Raw genomic sequence first — 22,923 nt, 5'->3', positions numbered from 1 at the left:
TATTAATATTCATCATTTATTACAAATAATTTTTGTTGACGTCATTTTATAATAACTTGTTTAAAGTTGAAAAAAAATATTAAAAATCATAATAAATATATATTAAATTGTATTTATTTATTTTTTTTATTTTCTTTTATTTTATTTTTTTCACTCATTATTTATAGTGAAAATTTAAATTTTTCTTATAACACACTACAGTCATCATCTTTAGACATTAAGGAAAAATTTTGCAAAATAAAATTAAAATTACTATAATGACCTTGATTAGTGTTCATGAGAATATAGGCTAGTTAATACAAGTAATTTGTGGTAAATTTAATCATAAAAAAAAAAACATAATCAATTAAATTAAATAGTTTTTTTTTTTTGGCAAGGTTAAAAAACAACTATATTGAAATTTTCAATTTATTTCGAAATCAATTTAAAAAAGGAACAAAAAAATATTTTTAACGAGTAATTTATAAAATGTTTTTATAAAAAACTGTTATATGTCTAAAGAAAGTTGTTAATCGATTATAAAGTAAATATATTTTTAATAATTTACAGTTTTTAACATAAGCATTTGAAACGCTTAAATTGAAAAGATATTTCTGTGAAACATTCGATATTCGTGTAACAAATAATAAAATACAATTAAAAAACTAAAACATTTGAAATAAAATGATAAGTTTTTTTTTTTTTTGTACAAAAAAAATTTTATTAATTTTATATGTGTAAAAAATATAATTATAAATGTCTTAAATAAATCAAAATTTTCTTATTAAAATAATTATATACAGTAAAAGAGTAAATAATTTTCACATTTTTAAATGCGTTTGGAGTTCCTCCTTTAAAATTCTGTTTCTCGTTTTCCAATCTACGGCAGGAACCTGAGAATTAAGCCTTTTTAAAAAATTGTTGTATGTAATTTCCCGATTCTGATTTGGTGCATTATAGGTTTTGGTCCTATTTATTACACCGGCAATTATTATGAAAAATCCACCGATAATTTTTGCAAAGAAATCTATTAATTGAATAATTACTGGGGAAACAGCATGCATAAATATTGACATTTCCCTAATTAATCTTATAATGAAATCCCCTATCGATCCCACAGATGATAAAGTACCATAAGTAATAGTTATTAATACGGCAAATATAACTTTGATTGTCTTAAATAAATTTTTCCATGTTATGGCAGGTATATCATTTATTAATAAATTTTTAAATATATTTTCAATAGGGTTTATAGTATTCTGAAGATTGTATTCAATACTTGAATTTTTAATACTATCAGAAACTTCCGAAGAGATTTCATTTTTTTTAGAATTATGTGATGCCATTGAGTACAGTGAAGGACATTTTCTAAAAGTATCAATTGAAAATTATTGAAATTCTCATTTTGTAGAAAAAAAAAAGGTATTTTTTAAACAATAATTTTTCTTTTTAAAATAAATACCTAATACATTTCAACTGAAGCAAAACTTCCCCTTCTATTACTTTAACATGTTTGATTTGAAACCAATAAGTATCAAATGGTATATTTGATAATTTAACCCAAAGGCAGTAGCCTTTTAATAAATTTTGTTCTCCTGGACTTGTGATTCCAACCCATTTCACATTACTTATGTTAAACCATTTTTTTTTTAATTTATCTAAATCATTGTGTAATTCTTGTTCTTCTGAACCGATTTCAACAACATCCCTGAATAAAATAAATGATATTGTAATGTATATAATAAATTTAAAAGAAAAATTAATATAAATTTATTCAAAATTAACAAAGAATAAATGACCTAAAATATAAATGAAATTTTATTTAAATAAAGTACTACAGATAAGAGACGACAGTTCACTAAAATTACTCTACTGCATTTAAATTTATTCTATAAAATAATTTAAAAAGAAGGGGCGATTTTTGAGTCTACTTGTAAATGACTCATATAATAGCGACCGAGTTTGAAATCTAAATGACAGACCTTAAGTTAATGACGCTCAAGTTAATTTACCTATATTGGCTTAAAATCGGTACGTATCGCCTGCCTTCATATGTTCCTATAAATAAACGTCCACAAAGAATTTCTTTAGCAAATAGTAATGTTTCATCATTAAATGGTATATTTAAGGGTTTTTTAATAAATGTTATGGAATTCACAGAATCCATAGTTCCTGCGGGTAAAACAACAAAACTGCCAATCGTTACTAATAAAAAACTGAGAAACACTAGTAAATTTTTTTCGTTAGCAAAATTTTTTCTTAGCTTAAATTAAAAAATTTATTAAAAAATTATTTAGAAATGAACCCTTACTTAAAAAAAATACATTTTTAACTGTATAATATAATAAAAAATTTTAATTTTTGTCAATTTAATAAAAGGAGGGTTACTTTTTAAATAAAATTTTATGTTGGTACTCTCTGAGTGTACAGTTTTTTCCTAGCCAAACACCTCTAACTGATATTTAAGTTTATTATTCTTTTTAATTTTTCAATATGACTTCGTTAGTAAATTTTTATATCGTTTGAATTTTTATTTGAGAAATTGTTTATAAAGAACGAAGTAAAAAAATTAATTTTGTTTTTTTTTTTTATAGTTCAACTGTGAAGCCAAAATCAGAAATGACGCCTGACGAATTGTCTAAAAGAGAGGAAGAAGAATTCAGCACCGGGCCACTTTCTGTATTAAGTCAATCAGTTAAAAATAATACTCAAGTTCTAATAAATTGTCGTAATAATAGAAAACTATTAGGACGAGTTAAGGCTTTTGATAGACATTGCAATATGGTTTTAGAAAATGTTAAAGAAATGTGGACTGAACTACCCCGGTCGGGAAAGGGTAAGAAAAAAGCGAAATCAGTCAATAAAGATCGATTTATTTCTAAAATGTTCTTGCGAGGAGATTCAGTTATTTTAGTGCTTCGTAATCCTTTGGCAACTGCATCTGGGAAATAAATAAAGTAAACCTTTTCAAACTTATAAAAAAGAATATTTCCAAAGTACTGTAAAAGATTGTATTTTAGTTTTTAATTAGTATTAAGACTTAATGTAAGGTTTAAATAGAATTTTTTTTTACGAAATAAAACGAAAACCTTTTAAATGATGTTTTAAAATGTATTAAATCCGCCATATTTCAAATTGTTGTTTCCCTGGCAACCAAATTTGTGACCCATTAACTATATATTTTTAATCATTGAATAATAAAAAAATTATTCTAAAATAATGGATGATATGAAAGACAGAAGTATACATTTTACTGCTCAAAAACTCACTGAAGATATACAAAATATGCCCTTGTATCATAACTTTTATACAGATTTACAGGTAAGAATTTTGTTAGTGCTTACACAAATAAGCATATTTACTAATTATTATTTTAGTTTACATGAAAAAAAAAATTGAGTGTATAAATTTTTTTAGAAATTAGTTTCCTCTTCATCAGTTAAGAAAGGTGATTTTCGGAATTCTTTAATGGATGCATTAAGGCATTCAGGAATGGGAACAGAACTTCGAAACTCAATTTTTCATTGGATAAGAGCTCATAGCAATCATTTGCATAATCAGCATGCTAAGGAACCTTTAGCTTATTTAAGAAAAGCTCAAATGCAATGGGAAAAAAGAATACATAAATCATTGAATTCAATGAGTAATGATTTGGGGGTTCCTTTGTCTCGTTTTAGATTAGCATCTGATAGAGATGAAATACAAGAAAAATGGACAGAACTGTCTACTTATGATGTAGATCTTTCTCAATATCGACCTGTATATGCACCAAAAGATTTTTTAGATGTTCTTATGTCTATTCGTAGCCCTAATTACAATTTAATTAGGTGATTAATTTTTTTTGTTTAACTTTTATTATTAGTAGTTATTTTGTTTGCAGTTAAGAATATAAAAAAAAAGACTTTTAAAAAGTTGTAATTGTTTATAAAAATTTTAGAACCGGTGGAAATTGGGATTTTACTCAGATACCTTTAAAAGTGAAAACATTGTCTGATCTGGTACGTGGGCAAAAACTTGGACTATTTTTTTTTTCAATACCAAATTAATTGTTTAAATTTAAAAATATGGTATTAAAATACATGCGGTATATGGATAGATGTTTGACTTTTCAAATTTTTCTTTAATTTTTTTTTTTAACAGCGGGTTTTATATAATGAACTGTCTCGAGGCGAACCATTTTTGGGTCTTGAACCTACCGTTGTAGCCGGAACTACGACTTTAAGCGCTCTAGAAGCTGAAAGAATGGAATTAGGACAAAAAGGTTTTTAAAAATTTTCAGTTATAATTCTTTTTCTAATATGTATCAGTTAATTATGAAAATTATTTTTAAAGTTCTTTCGAGTAAGCATGCTCCAACAGCTCAAGAATTTTTAAAAAAGGGATGTCCTAAAAGTATTAGAGGAAGAATTTGGTCACAGGTTTTGGGTTCAGAACCGAAAGCTCAACACACTGAATATTTTTCAGAATTAAAATCTTTGGTTTTGCAATATGATTTGATGATAGATAAACTTGTTATAAAAGATGTTCAGCTTACTGCGTCTAACGATGATCAGTATTTTGTTTTTGAAGATGTCCTTTATCAGGTAATATTTTATTTTCATTGCATTCAACGAGTTCCCCCTTCCCCTCCCCTTTTTCTTTTTTTAGATTTTAATATATTACTTATTAGTTTAGGTGATGCTTTGTTTTTCAAGGGATGCTGATGTCTTATCAGTAGTGCCTCATAGTTCAAGTAACCCTATTCATGCTGTTATTCGTGGAAAGGCAGTATCTATTGAAAATACTGTTGCTTACCCTCCAAGCGGAGTAATACCTTTTCACGGTTTTACCATGTACGGTACGAACGTAAAATTTATTATTATTATTTTTAAAAAAAATTCAATTTATAAATGAATATTGAAATTTATAATAATTATATTTTTAGCAACTGCATTGTGTTATATTTATGATGACCCAGTGAATTTGTACCACACATTCAGAGCATTTTATTTAAGGTATTGGTTTAGACTTCACGAGGTTTCTTCACACGAACAAAGCATATTACCCCTTTGTTTATTATTTGAAAGATTGCTTCAAAAACAAGAACCTCAACTTTGGCTTCATTTAAAGTTAATTAATGTTCAGCCGTGGGTTTTCAATTTTGAAAATTTATATATATATATTAAATTTTGATGTAAAGTAACGATTAAAATAAAAAAAAACGTTATTACAGAATTCGAATTGTATTTAAATGGATAATGAGAGCTTTTAGTGGACATTTACCTCCAGAACAACTTTTGTATTTATGGGATTTAATTTTGGCATACGATTCATTGGAGGTTTTGCCACTTTTGGCTGTGGCAATAATTTCTTTTCGAAAAAATAATCTATTAAAAGTTGATACTCTTCACAATATAGAGGTAAAAAGAAAATACTTAATTATGATTTGATGACAATACCGGATTAAAAACCGGTTAATTACCGGTACTTTTACCGTTAATTATAATTACATTGTTATGTCATTATTATTATTTCTTTTAAATGACATACATGGCCATGTCAAATGAATAAAAGGAAAATTTTGTAATATTTTTTTAATTAGAAATTTGATATGTTTTTAATTATTTAACTTTTTCAAATTATCCTCCATTGTTAAAGATTTTATTTAATTAATTAATTTATTTATTTATTTCAGGAAGTATTAGCGGATCTCTCTTCTATTAGAGTTATGTCTCTAATTCATTTATGCTTGTTGAAAGAATTATAAGTTCCATTGGTAAAAAATTCAAAATTTTTTTTTTTTTTGAACTTATTATTCGCTCGTATTTTCCATCGAATTTAATTTTCATCATTTTATATATTTTCAACAGAGAGGAAAAAATAAATTAATAAATAAATATCGAGACTATTTCTTTATTATTAAAAAATTTTTTTTTTTTTAAATAAAAGTTAGCGGATTCGGGACGTTTAATTAATGTAATTTTTTAATAAAAATTTTTGGTAAATTAGAAGATAAATAAGGAAAATAACGAATTAACTTATTTATTAAACATAAATATATTTTTTGAATAATATTACACCAAAAATTTTAAATGATTTTTATTATTATTATTATTAATATTGGGGGCTACCCCCCCAAATCATAAAATGTAATTAATTCAGCCTTAAAAATAAAAATTATGTTTTTTTTAATAACATTTATTAAATTCACAATAATTGAACAACCACATATTAAAATAGTAAGCACTCGCCATTTTAAAAATAATTTTAGAATTTTCTGTCGTTATGTAGCTTATTTTGGGGAGTATTTTAAATAAAAAATTTTTTACTTATTAATGCATCTCTAGTTAAAGTATTTTTTAAAATGGACACGCAAATTTTAAGAGAACTAGAGATTGCAGCACAGATAATATTGGTTAGTTTTTTTAATTTTGAGAAAATTTTATTTTGCAGTTGAAAATTTTTTATTGTTTTATTTTAATATTTTATTATTATTATTGTTATTTTTATATATTTAGGCACCTCCTAATATCGTGAACAACGAACAGAGACATGCTGCAGAAGAGATTTTTACTAATTTCAAAAAAACAAAGTCTCCTTATGCTTTGTGTAAATACATATTGGGTAAGTTTTTTTTTTTTTTTTTTTTTTAGTTTTGCCTTGTTCAATTAGTTATTGTTACATGTGTTACGTTTGTGTAATTTGAAACAAATGTGCCTAAACATCCTCCAACATTTTTTCCTAATACTTCTTTCAATTTTGTATTTTCCCAAACTTAAAATTATTTTATTAAGAAACTAAAAATTTTTTATAACATTTATTTAGAAACTTGCACTGTTGATTATGTATTATTTGAAGTGCTACTGTATTAAAAGATGCCATTATTAGAGAGTGACATGGTCAGGAGAATGATATTGCTTCTTTAAGACAATATTGCTACAATATGTCGCAAACAGATCGGCTACTCTGCCAGTTTTGTCAGAGAAAAAATTTTACAAGTTATTGCAATTATGGTAAAGAGAGGTAGTGTTGATGATAATGCTACACACAGAGGTCAATTAATTAATGAAATGAAAATTTAATTTTGAATGCTGATCATTCCAAGGTAATTTGAAATCTTTCCTTTTTTTAATTTATTCTAAATTTTTTTCGTAACTTAAAAAATTATAACTATTTTACAACTGTCGATTCTTTTTTAAGTTATGTTTTGTTTTCTTGTTTAGAAAATTTTAGGCTGCAGTTTATTAGCAGCTATCATTCAAGAATATGGATTTACTGAAAAATCTACAGATATTGGTCTTACGAGAAAAGTAAATTTTTGGGCCAAGGCGGAGTTTGAATCATCTGACCTCAAAAGAATATTCCAGTTTTGTTGTAGAGCCTTAAATAATTTAGTCAATGCTGAGCCTCCTTTTTCACAAGAAACATTATCTCTTGTTAAGCAATTATTAGCAATTTCAGAATCAATTTTATGCTGGAATTTCACTGATCATTTTTTTCCTAAACCTTTTGCTAAATCATTTTATGAAGCTAGTGAAACGCCAATGTTAAAGTTGAATGCAACTTGGAAAGATGCTATTTTAGAAGCTCAAGTTGTTAATTTATTTTTTTTGGTATGCAAACACTTTTTTTTTTAAAAGTAGAAATCAAAAATTGTATAGAAAAAGATTAACTTTTTATGAATCTTTAGGTTTATTGGAAGATTCGTTCTAACCCACAATTATCTCATCATGCCTTAACTTGTTTGGTTCAATTAGCAGCAATAAAAGGAAATATATTCGAATCCAAAGAATCTAATGCACAATATTTAGGATATTACATAGAAGGATTTGTTAATTTTTTAACCAAGTAAGTTGTGAAATTTTATGTTTGTCATCGTTTTAGAGCTTATGAGAAACGAGAAATAAATTTATTACTTATTATTTATTACAGCGTTAAAATTCTCGATAGAGAAGCTTTGGGTTTGTCTAATATAGTCAAAAGATTGTTTTCTATATTTTCTTTAAGATTTGTAGATGTTTTGCCTTCAAATTTACTTAAATCTTTTGTAGAGCAACTAGTTTTGTTGACTTGCAGTTTCGCAGAAGGAGCTGCCTCAGAAGAAACAGTAAGTTTTATACTCGTGTATTAATTTTGTTATTATTGTGCTTATAAAATTTATTTATACATTATTTGAATTTAAACAAATAAAAGATAAAATTTAATGATTTTAGATTTGTACAGATGACAGATTATATATGGAAGCGTTTGATAACGTGATGGTGGCCTGGATGAATACATTAAAAGGCTTTCCTAGTTATTGGAAAGATAATCATTCAGGTGCTTTAATTCAAATTTTTAATATATATTTAAAATGTCATTTAGCACCCCCTTTGGGAACGAGGGGAGAAGGAAAGGATCTTGAACAAGAAGAATTGGACGAATCCGACGAAATGGACAGAGTGAAATTCAAAGAACAATTAATTACCATTGGGGAAATAGCAAGACTTTGCCCTGATCATTGCTTGCCCATATTATCCCGATTAATCGAGGGTAAAACTAAAGAACTTGGTAATAGATTTGAAAGGTTACGAAATCAACAATCGGCAACAATATCGGATTCTAGTTCTTTAGTTTTACTATTTGAAGATTTACACTGGCTACTTTTAATTTCATGTTAGTGAACCTGAAAAATTATCCTCTTTGGCTTTAATTATTTTTCTGTGAAAATTTTCAATGATTATTTTTATACTAGGTAACGTAATATCGGAAGATCCAGTTTGTGATCCGCTGAATTTTCCCTCTTCCTTAAAACAATATTCTGCCAAGTTATCTACAACAGTTAGCAATGAAATCACTTTTCAAGTTTACAGTTCACCTCATAAAAATTTCGAAGAGATTCCAAACGCTGAAGAAAAAACGGATCCCGTTATTCGTCTTGTTTCATCCGTTTTACGGTTGAGTTGTTTATGCCAAAAATTTATCGAAGTCAAAATCGGTAATTTTAAATTATTTATATTTGGCGACCATGTGTGATATGACGTGATTATAACTTTTAAATATTTGTATTTTAGTTCAATTTCTCAGTCCTGAAGTTCTGTCTTCTATGTTGTGGTTTTTGAATCAGTGGGTGGGATTAAGTGTAATTAAAGACAGTTCAGAATGTGAACCTCAAAGTGCTCTCTTATTATGCTCAATCGATACGAATCCTGCAGGAGCGTTTTGGGCTGTCAATTATTTACTTGAACAAGCAATCGGGTACTTGATTCATTTGAATTCTGAACCCGGAGTTACCAGAGATGCTGTTATTTTATTTATTTCCTTAGTCGGAGATAAATCAAAGTAAGTAAAAAAAAAAAAAAGAAAAAATTATTTTCCAGCGTGTAATTTACAGTAAAAAAAATTTTTTTTTTTTATTTTTAGAGTCGAATATGTAATCAATGAAAATTTAGTTAAAATAATTAGTCTTTTAAAAATTCAGTCTTCTTTACCTCAAGGAATAAAAAGGGATGTTATGAAAGGTTTAACTCTGGCTGGTATGGCTTTAAAAGATGAAAATAACAGAAGAAATTATTTTGATCAAATTTTAAAACCTTTACAAACCAGATTATTGTCGTTCACGAGTCAACATAATTTTTCACACGTTTCTCACGATGAAAGTATAAAAATTCAAATTATTGATATTTTAGAATGTATAATCGGTTAGTTAGTTTTATTAAATTACTCATTTAATTTTCATGTTACAATAATAATAATAATGATAATATTATATGTTTGAGTATACGTCCCGGACAGTGTAAACACTTAAATTATCGATTTTCAGGTTCTTCAATGGGATCTTCGGGTCCGGCACGAAATTTAGTTTTTCAGTATTTGAGCCCAATGATCTCGGAAATGCCTGTTCTCATGAGAGTTTATCACAATTATCAACAAATAGTGGAATTAATATTGACGACCATTTGGGAATTCGTTAATCATTTACTTCCGGCTCAAATTCCCGCGGAATCGGGGAAAATCTACGAAATTTGCCTTAGCACAATACAAACTTACGCGTCTTGGAATTCGGGACGATTAACGTTGGAATCCGATTCGCAAGATGATACATTTGCAGACATTTTATTACTAATGGAATTATTGGGAGAATTGTGTTTTAAAGATGGAATGGATTTAGCAGGTATCATGAAAAATATCATTTTTTTTAAAAATTTTTTAAAATATTTATTTATTTACTTAAATTTTTCTTTCCATTGCACATTACAGAAAGAGATAAAGACGATCAGTCCTTAACTGCCATAGATGCTTGTTTGTACGGTCTTAACATAATAATGCCTTTAATGAGTGTCGAACTGTTAAAATATCCAGCTTTGTGTTTTCAATATTTCAATTTAATAAGAATCATAAGTGAATTTCACGCGGATAAATTTTTTGAACTCCCGGAAAATCTTTTAAAAACGGTTTTTCAAACGATAGAATTGGGTTTGAATTCTTTCGGTCAAGAAATCGTACCCCTGTGTTGTTATTTCATACGAGATTTGGCATTTCACATTTACGAACAGACAAAAGCGGGGAAACCAACCCTACAAACTTGTAAACCTTTTTTAAAGGTAAGCGTTTCCACGTCGATGTGTCCAAATGCAAACAGGCGAAAGTTATAGAAAAAAAAAATTTGATTTTTCTTTCAGATATTGATGAACATGGCATTGTCTTATCGGTTAAGCGCAGATTGTTTGCCAGGTACGAGTGGTGCCGTTTACACGCTCATATGTTGCTACCAAGATGAATACAACGCCTTTGTCGAATCCGTCCTTGCCGCACAAACGGATCCTTTTTTACGGGAAAAATTCACAAAAGAATTTTGTAAATTAACGAATAATATTTCACTGAAGTGTGATAAGAGAACGGAATTATTATTTTATCACAATTTCGAAAGTTTTATAGTAAACGTATTCGGTATGTTCACGTGATCATCGTCTACCATCGTCGGATTATTTTTCAATTTTTTCTTAATTGGAAATTAGGTATAAACTTTTATTTTACACTGTGATCGGATATGATAAAAAAAGGGCATTACGAATACAGGTTCAGGGATACACGAGAGCATCCTTGTTTTGTAAAAAAAAAAAAAAAAAAAAAAAAAAGAAAAGTTCAAGTTTAAGGTTTTCAAAAACAAACTCATGTATTTAAACTTGGAAATTAAATTAAAAAAATAAAAAAAAAAAAAAAAAAGTTTATAATAAAATAATGACTGCCAAAGTAGCTTTATGTATTTATAATAAAGTAAAAAAAATAATTAACGTACCTGAAAATATATATATGAAAAGTAAAAAAATCTCATCAGGTAAAATTAACCTGAATTAATTAAAAAAATTGACTTTTTTTTTTTTTTTTGATTGATTAAACAACAAATAAAAAAAAACCAATCAAATTTGGTTGCTTCTACACTTTATTATTATTATTATTATTATTATTATTATTATTATTATTATTATTATTATTATTACTATTATTAATAATAATAATATTATTTTGATTGATTTATTTTATAATTTAATTAATAAAAGTGTTAAAGTATAAAAATTAATTGATTTAATTTTGTAATTCGCGTTTTTATTGTTACGTTGATAATAATAATAGTGAGTTTTCATTTATTTTTAATTTTGTTTTTAATTGATAGAAATTATTAGTTATTATTATTATTATTATTATTATTATTAATAACGATGAAATATTTTAAATATATTTTACATATAAAAATTTTAATTTGGAAAAAAAATAATTAAAAAGCATTTTAAAATGTAAAAAAAAACAAATTTTTTTTTTATTTATTTTACATTTAAATTACTAATAAAAAATTTGTTTTTTTTTTTTTGGGGGGGGGGAGCGGGGGGCGCGGGGATTCTCTCCGCAAGTATTTATTTTGATTTATAAATATTTTTATTTTTTTTTTTTTTTGTGCTAATCAATTCAGACATCAGAATCGTTTTTTTTTTTTTTTTGTTTTTCGACCTTTTATGTCTTCTAAAACGTGTTTTTTTTTTTTTTTTTTAAATTAATTAATTATTATTTTATTTGTTTATATTTATTTGTGCGTGTGCGTGTGCGTGTATGCATTATGTATATGTAAATTCTATTACATAAAAACAAAAAAAAAGTTTTATTGAGCTTTGTTGTTATAAAAAAAAAAAAATTTTATTGTAGTGATTTAACACTAATTAATAATACTTTTATAAATGTACATAAAATATTTTTAAAAAAATAAAAAAATTAAAAAAATTAAAAATTTATTTTAATTATTATTATTATTATTATTATTATTATTATTATTATTTGATATGAAAATATTTTTAAAATGTTTAAATTGAAATAATAAGTTTAATAATAATAAGTTTAAAAATTAATAAGTTAGGTTAATAATAAGTTTAAAAAAAAAAGAGAGAGAATTTTGTTTGTATTTATTAATTATTTGTATATATTTTTTATTTTATTTATAATTAATAGAATTTAGTTTTAATTTTATGTACATAAAAAAGTGCATCACAAAACAAGGATGAAATAAATTAATTAAATAATAATTGGTAACATGAAAAAAAAAAATTATAAAATGGGTATGGGTCGTCGTTTGTTTGTAAAAGAATGAATCCAATATTTTGTGACTTTTAAATAAAAATCCGAACCTTCAGGTTCGTAATCTAAATAAGTATAATTAATTGTATTTTTTCTTATTGCAGGTTCGATTTGAGTACCTTCGTGCCATTCGTTAAATGAAGTTATCGATACGTAATCAACTCCTGCGCTTATGGCCGCTCTCCAACCAACTTCGTAATATTTTCCATGTCTTCTATCTCTCGTGTTCATCGCGTTCCAGGGACGAACTCTCGTATCGACGTAACCAGGTCCAATCGAAGGTACGAAAATTAAATTTTGACTCGATGCTAAATGCGAAAGCGTTTTCCAATTTTTCCAAGTCGAACCATATGAAAAACCATTACTCGCAAAATACGTGTAAAAACCTTTAAAAATAATTTTCCTTTAAATCTCTCCTTGTTATTATCATCAGTCAATCAATCAATCAATCGCGATTTCTCACCGTCGAATTTGGCTTTTTTTATTTCGTATTTATGATTTGAATCGACTAAAAGTCCTAAAAAAATTCCATCGTACGATGTTTCCCTTATGCTTATGTTACCGTTCGGACCTAAAAGTTCTCTCCAGCTAATCGCTGGAATTCTATACGAATCGTATATGTAATAAACTATTAAATTTTTTTCTCCACGTTTTATCTTGTATAAACTAGGATGATTTCCGTATTTATCTAAAAAAAAAAAAATACACGAATGGGAAAAAAAAAATTTAATATCTGAACAAGAGCAACAGCAACAAGGTATAAACAAAAGAGGAAAATTCTTTCTAACTTTTAAAATATTTAATATTTTCCAGTAAATTATACGGATTTCTATTTTCGTAAGGTTCTATATGTGGTGCTAATTTAAGTTTATATTTTTCAGCCGAATCGAGAAGTGATGAAAAAATCTCATCCGGAGATCTATAAGAACCATCGGACATTCCAGGCGGATACCAGGACACTACCAAAACACCTGAAAAAGGATCAACCGGAAAATTTATACCCGCCGACAGGTATTTGTTTCACAATGATATTTTTTTATTTACAAACCTATTCCGGCATTACTTATTTGTTTCATGTGTTCGTTAATAACGTAAACATCTTTCGAACTATAACAACCTAATTTCGGATAATAATTCGAACCTATATCGTCGGGAGGTACGTGACGACCCCTCGGATAAATTCTCTCATCATTTTTCCTCCAATTTTTTATATATTCGTGATTCCAATGTTCCCATTTTCCATCGATCCGTAAATTTTCATACCAAGCATAATAAAATATGTGTACGTTGTAATTAATCGGGAAAATCGTTTGATTCGTTTCAAAATTTTCATAATGGCGATTTTCATTGTATTTCATTCGAATTCTATTCAATTCTTTTATTTTATTTTTTAACATTTTCCATTTCGCATCGTTTTTATTTTCTGTATCCTTTTTTTTATTATTATTATTATTAATGCTTTGTTTGATGGATTCCGATTTTACGTAAATATTTGTTCGTAATGTCGTAGTCGTTGTAGTGGCACTACCACCATATATTAATAACGAATCCAATTGCGTGATTTGTTTTTTTATGTAATTTATTTGAGTTAGTAAAATTATTGTCAGGGTTAATGTTACAAACGTGTAAAATTTGTAACCCGTAAAACTTCTTTTTATAAATAGAAAAAAATATCGAAATGGCAATTTCATTTCGCGTGACGTGGTGTATTAATAAAAAAACTAAAATTTATTTTCTATCTCTCTCTCTCTCTCTCTCTCTCTCTCGCTCTCTGTCTTTCCCCCCTCTCCCCTCTCCCCCTCTTTTATTAATAAATCACACAATTTATAATTTTACGGTTTGGTTTTTTTTCTGTCTATGATTTTCGAACCGTATCCGACATCATCACTACCCATAAACCTGAAAAAAAAAAATGGCGAATTATTATTATTATTTTCAAGCCTGGTAATTATTCGAAAAAAAACTTGAACTTTTAAAGTTCATTCACAAATCACACTTGTACCTACACGTGACCGTTATTAAACCACGTACAGGGTTTTTTTCATCTTCTCGAAATTTCCATTTTTAATAAAAAAAAAATTCGCGTGTGTTTGTTTGTTCGTTTGTTTCGTAATAGATTTTTTTTTTTTTTTTTAATTATCACGACGACAAAAATAATAGTAAACGATCGATCGCCGCGACTCACGAATTAAATTTAAATTTTTTTTTTTTTTTTTTTAATTCTCACTCGTGCAAGAAATTATTATCATTATTATTTATATATATATTTTTTTTTTACAAATAATAATACAAATCGTTTAACTTGGTTGTTGTTGTTGTAGTTGTAGTCCGAAGTTTGTTTTGATAGCGAAGTGAACGAAACGAAATTTTTTTTTGTAAATGAAAAATATTATTTAAACGTTAGTCGAGTTGAAACGTTTGTTGTGCGCGTTTGTTATTAACAAACATAAAGACGTTATTATTATTATTATTATTATTTTAAATCATGAACGCCGATGAAGGTTTAGAAGAATTGATGCAACTATTGGGTACGTCGTCAATAATATTAATAATAATAATAATAATATTTTCTGTAAATTTTTTAATTTTTTAGTTTTTAAACTTATTTTATTATTATTATTATTTTTGCTTTCTTATTCTTTGATAAAAATTTTGTAACGGTCGCCCGTGTGTGTGTGTGTGTATGCGTGTGTGCCTGTCGTCTTCCTTTCATTTTTTTTTTTTTTTACTAAATTTGACCTAAATAATAATAATAATTATTTTTATTTAAAAAAAAAATTAGATTACCGAATTTTTTCTACTGCTCTTGTCGTATTTATCTAATTTCCTTTTAAAACATATTTAAAACAAACTACTATTATTATTATTATTATTATTATTATTATTATTATTATTAATTTTAAACTTTTAAATATTTAATAATTACAAAAAAAAAAAAAAGTGAAAAGTAAAAATAATTATTATTGGGTCACACTTTTTTTTTTTTTTTTATTAATAAATCAAGGCCGTTAATAATAATTATTATTATTATTAATAATAATAATAATAATAATCGGTGGTTTTAATCGTTTAAAAATAATATTAATGGTAATGGTAATGGTAATAAAAAAAAAAAAATTTTTTCCTCGAGGGAATTTAATTCGATGATTAAAACAACCGACATTTATTTTTAAAAAATTTTTTCTTTCTTTTAGGTTTTTTTTTTTTTTTTTTTTTTTTCACATAAGGTGAAACAAACGAACAAACAAACGACAAAATTACAAACGCCCGACATTTAAAAACGAAAAAAAAAAAAAAAAAAAAAAGACTTTAAGGTGCCATTTCCGCTCGATTGACAAATGTCGATGAAACATCCTTCTTTATTTAATAATATTATTATTAATATTTTGTCTCTCTCTCTTTTATTAGCACACGCGATAAAGTCTTGAAAAAAAAGAGAGAGAGAGAGAGAGATAAAATACGACACAGATTATTAGAAATTTGTAAAAATCGATTCTTTTCTTTATCTAACTAACATATACATAATAATAATGATAGGTGATGAGGCGGTTTGGGAAAATATCATCTGACAAAGAAAACACAATAGAAATAATAATAATAATAATAATAATTGCAAAAGTACTCATTTTTTTGTTTTGTTATGTACATTATTAATAATATACGATCGATAAATCTTAATGATAATAATATATAATTATACTAATATATAATAATACTAAACTCACGACGATATAATAATAATAATAAAAAAAATTATTTTTGTGTTGTTATAAGAGTGTAAACAACTCTTGGAATCAAATGGAAATAATAATAATAACAAAAAAAAGAAAAATAATTTAGATTTAAAAATAAATACTCGCACGCACACGCACACACGCACGCATACATAAAACTGATAATAATAATTAATAAATAAATAAATAAATAAATAAGTAAACGAATGTTATCAAATTATATTTGATTTGGGGCAAAAATAATTCATTTCGATAACGTTAAAATTTATTATTATTATTATTATTATTATTATTATTATTATTATTATTATTATTATTATTATTATTATTATTATTATTATTACGATTAATTACAAGACTAATGATTTTTTAAAATTTAAATTTAAATTTTCGATTTTATTATTATTATTATTATTAATTTTATTTATTTGTTTTTGTTGTTGTTGTTGTCGTTGTCTTACATGTTTGATTACATGTATTTTTATATTATTGTATTCTCTCTCTCTCTCTCTCTCTCTCACAATAAAAGAGGACGTGACCCCTCCGTGTTGGTAAAAAAAAATTTTCCTTAGAAAATATTTCTCGTGTTGAGACATAAAAAAAAAAAAAAAAAAAAAAACAAAATTTTATTTATTGATTCGACTTTAATAATCCGTGTTGTAAAAAAAGTTCAATAGTTCAAATCGCCATTTTATTGGCATTAATTAACCGAATCCTAATTTTTTCTCTCTCTTTCTTTCTTTTTTTCCTAATATTGGGGAGGGGGGAGCCCTATATTTCTCTCCGTTCGATTTCGATTCAAAATTGAAATTTTTATTATTAATCATCATGGATGAACGTGAAAAATAATTTTTAAAAAAATTGATTTTAATTACGCGGTAGGTGGGTGGGAGAGTAACAAAGAGAGAGAGAGAGAGACAGAGAGTACAAAAACGGAAGTAAAAAAAAAAAACTTTGGGGGGCACAAAAACAACAAATTCTCTCATAGTTAGATATAGATTACATCATATGTACAAAGACAACAAAAAATCATTTTATCATTAATTGCCACTTTTTTTTTTTTTTTTTTTTTTTTAATTTATCGGTAAATAACTTGAAACAGATAAAAATTTAAAAGCAAATGTTTTAAAACAAATAATAATAATAATAATAATAATAATAATAATAATAATAATAATAATAAACTAAACGATTCCGTTAGTGGTAGCATTGGGAGCCATGCCACATTAAATAAAAGGAAATTTAAAGAATTTTTTTAACACGCGAAAATAAGTAACTCTCTCTCTCTCTCTCTCTCTCTCTCTCTCTCTCTTTCTTCTCTCTCTCTCTCTCTCTCTCCTCTCTTTCTCTCTCTCTCTCTCTCGCTCGGGTTTTGTTGGATTAATTAATTAACGATCCGACAAATAATAATTATAATGATAATAATCATTATAATAATAATAATAATATTACAACTTTTTAAATATACTTTAATTATTATTTCAAAAAAAAAAAAAATTTTTTTCAGATAAGGTACCAACCAATTCATTATTTAAATAAATTTTACGCTTTTGATTTTTATTACTCGGTAGCAAAATTACTAATAATAATAATAATAATAATAATAATAATAAAACGAAGAGTGTAACTGAACTTGAAAAAAAAATTAAATTTTTTCCTTCTATTTTTTTTTTTTAGATGTTTGCTGCCGAATGAAAATCTTAATTTTGGGAGCTGTTACAGCTGGTATACACATGCTTTCACTCGTTACTGTTGCCGCCATACCAGAACATAGGTTTGTAAAAAAAAAAAACATTTTGAGAACATTTAAATTCTGGATTATTCGATGGGTAGCCGGGTATACGAGAAGGACAAATCGTTAGTTAGCATTGAGAAAATTAAATTTTGAAAAGTTTTGTTTAACGCGAAAATAGTATCTCTCTCTCTCTCTCTCTGGCTAAAGAGGTTGTGTTTGGTGTCTTTGATTTGAAATACTATATGAAATGATGATGATGATGATGATGATGAAAAATTTTAATTCGTCTTACAACCAAATCAAATTCGATAAAGAAAATTTATTTATTTTTAGTAAATGTATAAAAATTGTAACGACCACTAAAAACTCGAATGATTTTTTTTTTTTTTAAAATCGAAAATGTCGTTTTCCTTCTTTTTTTATATAAAAATAAATTAATAAATTTTTTTTTTTTTTTTTTTTTTTTAATTCAGTGGAATTTTGTTTGCGATCGAAGATGGATGGGAGCAGTGGCACAATCTGCATATATGTTGGGGGTGTTTACCGGAGCGGCAACTTTAGGTCGTTTAGCGGATAGGTAATGCTAATTAAATTAAATTTATAATTTTACCTTTTTAATATATTTATGTAAAAATCCAGTTTTTTTTTGTTTTACATAAGCGTAGCAGCAAATTTTTAAATCTTAACTCATGCGAAAATTTTGACTTCATGTTCATTTTTTTAATTAATACCTGAAAAATAAAAAAAAATAAAATAAAATAATAATAAAAATTTGTTCGAAACAAATTAACGATTAAAACATAATTAATAAAAATTAATTAATTATTAATTTTTAAATTAATACAATAAATTAAAAATTATTGTTTTTTTTTTTATTATTATTTTAGAGTAGGAAGGAAAAAAGTATTTTATGTTTCGGCAGTTTTACAACTTATTTTAGGAGTTGCCGTAGCTTTTATACCAGAATTTTATACATTTATAGTCGTAAGATATCTTTATGGAATTGTCGGATCAGCAGGTTCATACATTACTGGATTTGTATTAGTGAGTATAATATCGGAAAAGTTTTATTAAGTTAAGAGGTTTAAATTTTTAAAATTCATATTCGTTTCAGCTATGGAACTTGTTGGAGCTTCAAAAAGAACAGTGACTGGACTTTCGTTTCAAGCATCATTTGCTGGAGGTTTATTACTCGTTGCATTTTGGGGGTGGCTTATACCGTACAATGCAACCCTATTGCAAGCTATTTACGGACTTCACAGTTTGCTCCTAATAGGTCATTGGTGGCTCATTGACGAGAGTCCCAGTTGGCTTTGGACGCAAGGCAGAACTCAAGAAGCGATATCGATAATTAAAAAAGCGTTAAAAATAAACGGTAACGAAGGAATGTTAGACGAAGAAAAATTTATCAGTAAAAGACGTCCACAAATTAGAAACGATGATCAAAGTGCGGGAGTTTTGGGACTTTTAAAAACTCCCAACTTGAGAAAGAAAACATTAAATGTTTGCCTTAACTGGTAAATTTTTTTTTATTTTTTTTTTTATACGTTTTACATCGAAATTTTATTTTACGTAATAAATTTTTATTTTTAGGTTCGCTAATAGTTTAGGATATTACGGATTATCTTTAAGTACGGGTGCCCTTCCAGGGAATCCATATTTAATGCTTTTCGTCACGGGTATAGTCGAGTACCCAAGTTACGTACTAACTGCATTTATAATGGATAAAACAGGACGAAGGAGTCTCATAAGTTCTTTGATGATACTCGGAGGTACAGCTTGTTTAATATCGGCTTGCATACCTCAAGGTACTAAACAAAACTTTTAAAAAATAAAATGCTCTTGAAATTTTTTTTTTTTGAACAATTTAAAAATATTTTTTTTTCTAGAAACCGAAACCGAAAAAAATACTGTGATTGCTATAGTCATGATTGGAAAATTTGCCTTAGCTGGATCATTTGCTATAATTTATAATTATACAGCTGAATTATTTCCGACAGTGGTTAGGTCGACAGCCGTAGGTATAGGGGGTATGTGTGCACGTTTAAGCGGAGCCATTACTCCTTTGCTGATTTTATTGGTAATATATAATTTATTTCTTTATTTCATCAATAGCGTTTTAAAAAAAAAATTATTTTAATAAAAAAAAAATGTTTTTATTAGGATTCTTTAGACAAAACTTTGCCGGTGTTGATATTTGCATCGATAGCAATTATTTCCGGAATATTATCTCTTTTATTACCGGAAACAGTTAATCAACCGTTACCTCAAACATTAGAAGATGGAGAAAAATTTGGAGTTGGCGATACAGCATGCAATAGTTGCTTTTCAAAAAGGAAACCCAAATACGATTTGCCCTTATCAACAGTCGAATAATGATAAAATTAGGAAAAAACACAAGAAAATCCATCGGTTTTAGGTATTTAAAAATTAAAATTTTTAATTAACAAGAATTTAAACATAATAACTTTTCAATATATAGGTACACGGAAAATCTACATTTTAAAACATGTAAATTGAGCATAAAAAATTTTTATGGAATTTCCAGAAAAAAATTTCAATTACATTCACCGACATTTTAAAAAAACTTTAAATTTAAATTAGAAAAAAAAAAGAAAAGAGGAATGAAATATCATTTTAAAAAGAGAACCAAAAAAAAAAAAAATTTTTTTTTTTTTTTTTTTTTATATATTTCGTAATTTAAACAAAAAAAATATAAAATATAAAATTTTTAAATATTTAATTATTTAAAAATTACAAATAAATATTTGAATTTTCTCCGATTTTTCCAGGATTTCCAAAAAATGTTTTTTTATTATAATTTGGATTCCTCGTTTGTAACAGAGTGGAATTTAATTTTTTAAATACAGAGAGATACGGTTCTGCCGTTATAGAATCAAGTTTTTGTTGATCCGTGTAGCAAATAAATGCCGTAGCATTCTTCTTAAATATTTCACACCAGCTGAGAACTGTAATTTTGATATAATGTAAAGTTAAATTTTAATAACAAGGTTTTATTATCATTATTAATATTTATCATTAAATATTTTGTCGACAAACTAAAAAAATTTTTTATCACAGAAAAAGTATAATTGAATTTTCTTTTAAAATTCATAATAATAATTTATTTTAAATAAATTGTGTGTGTTTAAATGTGTAAACTTTATCAAATTTTTTTTTTTTTCTTACTTGCACCAGAAACTCCAGTTATAAAATTAGGTGTCTCGAGAAGATCGACAAGATTTTTTTGAGAACTATAACTTGTTTTTAATTCTTTTATAAATCCAAATGGAAGATCATAAAGGCTTTCAGTTTTGTAATTGTATAATGAATCGTTTGTAAAAATGTAAACTTTATTCGAAACTTGCAAAAACTTAAGTATCTAAAAATTATTATTAATTTAAGTAATTAAGTTTATTTTAAAAAAAATTTTTTATTTTCAAAATTGATAAATTTTGCTTACAGCTTGTGTAAAAAAATATCCCGATTCTGATGTGAATGATGAACTTATTAAACAAATTGCATTATTTTTGTTTAAAAAAATTCGACTAGGTAAAATTTTTTTCTTGCTAATTTCTGGATCGTTACTATAATCAGATTCATTACTGTCGATTATAATTTCTGCTGCTGGAGATGTGTTATTGTCGAGAAGAAAGATTTCTGCAAAAGCTGACAAAAAATAAATTTTTTCTGTTATTTTAAAATTTATAAAATTAGGCTGTTTTTTTTTTAAGAAGAGTTTATAATTAAAATTTGAATACTGAAAATTACATAATGTGAATGATAAATATACAATATGAAGGAAGGATGGTAATTTTTGGTTAGTAAATCAGAAAGAGCACAAAAAATTTTATATTTAATTATTATACTTATCTGTCTTAAAAAAAAATTAAATTAAAAATATTCTTACCTAAGGAAAGCTTTCCTTCAAAAATATAAATTGCGTCTAAAGCTGAAGGTATTTTTTCCTCACCTCCAGGCCAAATTAGATTTAATTTTCTGAAAAGTAATAATCACGAACCGGGATTTTGAAGTATCATTTTAAACGAACGATAAATTTAATTGAAACATTACTCGAAATAATTTTTTTCGCGTTTTTAATTTTAAAACATATATTTAAAAAACCAATATAAATAAAATAACTTACAAATTCTGCGAACAATCCTCTTCGTCACTAAAATCATTAAACAAAGCTCTTGTAGTAGGCTCAATAATTTCACCAAAGTACGATGCCATGATGAAATAGCAGAAGTCTTAACGCTCAAATGTAATTACACAATAACAACCAATCACAATAAAGTCCGCTTCCCGGTCTCGCTTCCTATTGGATGTCGTTCGAAACCCGTACATTGGACCAATCAACAGGTTGTTCAAGGTTAGTTTTATTCCAGTGTAGAGGTCATTGCAGTCAATGTAGACGCCATTCCAGCGGAAGAGCTGGCTAGTCTGTCAAATTAATTTTGTTCTTTATCAATGAATTAAAAAAATGTTTATTAAGTGTTGGTGAAGTTATTGTTTAATTTTTGCATTAACAGATTATGCCGTTAGCTGGACTGGCTGATCCTATAGACCCATGGCGGCGTCAATTAGAAGAGCTAGAGGTAAGCAATTATTGTCTGCTATAATTTTACCTTTCCTTCGATCTTCAACTACCTCACTAAAAAATTTATCATGAAACTTTTTTTTAAAAATTTTCGAGTTCACATTTTTTTTGATTATTATCCCTAATGACGAATAAAATAAAAGAAAATTGATTTTATATAAATTTTATATTTAATTTTTTGTCTTATTAAATATTTAAAAAAATTTCATTTTTAGTTTTTAATATTATAACCGTTTCTTCAAATATTTTTACATAATACTTTTAAATGAATATTATTTGATTTTTATTTT

General features: G+C 26.1%; 7 protein-coding genes across 7 annotated transcripts; 4 read left to right on the top strand and 3 right to left on the bottom strand.

Annotated features, from left to right (window-relative positions):
* Positions 1 to 800: 800 nt before the first annotated feature.
* On the bottom strand, positions 801 to 2,146 carry Phum_PHUM600270 (uncharacterized protein; the record flags this gene model as incomplete). The annotated part of the gene is made up of 3 exons (XM_002432720.1): positions 801 to 1,347; positions 1,442 to 1,687; positions 1,992 to 2,146. 3 exons carry the CDS (start codon positions 2,144 to 2,146, stop codon positions 801 to 803), a joined length of 948 nt encoding a protein of 315 aa, XP_002432765.1.
* A 452-nt stretch (positions 2,147 to 2,598) lies between these two features.
* On the top strand, positions 2,599 to 2,931 carry Phum_PHUM600260 (small nuclear ribonucleoprotein sm D2, putative; the record flags this gene model as incomplete). Its single annotated transcript, XM_002432719.1, has 1 exon — positions 2,599 to 2,931. One exon carries the CDS (start codon positions 2,599 to 2,601, stop codon positions 2,929 to 2,931), a length of 333 nt encoding a protein of 110 aa, XP_002432764.1.
* Positions 2,932 to 3,198: 267 nt separating this feature from the next.
* Positions 3,199 to 5,725, top strand: Phum_PHUM600250 (uncharacterized protein; the record flags this gene model as incomplete). Its single annotated transcript, XM_002432718.1, has 10 exons — positions 3,199 to 3,300; positions 3,397 to 3,806; positions 3,917 to 3,977; positions 4,120 to 4,176; positions 4,287 to 4,562; positions 4,654 to 4,711; positions 4,748 to 4,816; positions 4,937 to 5,105; positions 5,192 to 5,378; positions 5,654 to 5,725. The coding sequence occupies 10 exons, from the start codon at positions 3,199 to 3,201 to the stop codon at positions 5,723 to 5,725; spliced, it is 1,461 nt and encodes a 486-aa protein (XP_002432763.1).
* Positions 5,726 to 6,322: 597 nt separating this feature from the next.
* On the top strand, positions 6,323 to 10,901 carry Phum_PHUM600240 (Exportin-4, putative; the record flags this gene model as incomplete). Its single annotated transcript, XM_002432717.1, has 13 exons — positions 6,323 to 6,373; positions 6,477 to 6,582; positions 6,915 to 6,971; positions 7,192 to 7,571; positions 7,649 to 7,806; positions 7,891 to 8,065; positions 8,172 to 8,613; positions 8,693 to 8,935; positions 9,012 to 9,279; positions 9,361 to 9,638; positions 9,761 to 10,111; positions 10,198 to 10,541; positions 10,620 to 10,901. 13 exons carry the CDS (start codon positions 6,323 to 6,325, stop codon positions 10,899 to 10,901), a joined length of 3,135 nt encoding a protein of 1,044 aa, XP_002432762.1.
* A 1,630-nt stretch (positions 10,902 to 12,531) lies between these two features.
* On the bottom strand, positions 12,532 to 13,958 carry Phum_PHUM600230 (mannosidase, endo-alpha, putative; the record flags this gene model as incomplete). The annotated part of the gene is made up of 4 exons (XM_002432716.1): positions 12,532 to 12,947; positions 13,025 to 13,249; positions 13,350 to 13,532; positions 13,610 to 13,958. The coding sequence occupies 4 exons, from the start codon at positions 13,956 to 13,958 to the stop codon at positions 12,532 to 12,534; spliced, it is 1,173 nt and encodes a 390-aa protein (XP_002432761.1).
* Positions 13,959 to 18,401: 4,443 nt separating this feature from the next.
* Positions 18,402 to 20,406, top strand: Phum_PHUM600220 (organic cation transporter, putative; the record flags this gene model as incomplete). The annotated part of the gene is made up of 6 exons (XM_002432715.1): positions 18,402 to 18,607; positions 18,918 to 19,078; positions 19,145 to 19,547; positions 19,624 to 19,838; positions 19,920 to 20,110; positions 20,194 to 20,406. The coding sequence occupies 6 exons, from the start codon at positions 18,402 to 18,404 to the stop codon at positions 20,404 to 20,406; spliced, it is 1,389 nt and encodes a 462-aa protein (XP_002432760.1).
* A 378-nt stretch (positions 20,407 to 20,784) lies between these two features.
* Phum_PHUM600210 (uncharacterized protein) lies at positions 20,785 to 22,266 on the bottom strand (the record flags this gene model as incomplete). Its single annotated transcript, XM_002432714.1, has 5 exons — positions 20,785 to 20,999; positions 21,220 to 21,412; positions 21,494 to 21,699; positions 21,900 to 21,907; positions 22,178 to 22,266. 5 exons carry the CDS (start codon positions 22,264 to 22,266, stop codon positions 20,785 to 20,787), a joined length of 711 nt encoding a protein of 236 aa, XP_002432759.1.
* Between the last annotated feature and the right edge of the window lie 657 nt (positions 22,267 to 22,923).

This window comes from Pediculus humanus, genomic scaffold (assembly GCF_000006295.1).
Source record: "Pediculus humanus corporis 1103172108317 genomic scaffold, whole genome shotgun sequence".
Taxonomy (NCBI): Eukaryota; Metazoa; Arthropoda; class Insecta; order Psocodea; family Pediculidae; genus Pediculus; species Pediculus humanus.
Note: the sequence above shows the minus strand (reverse complement) of the source record. Positions and strands in the feature narration are given on the sequence as shown.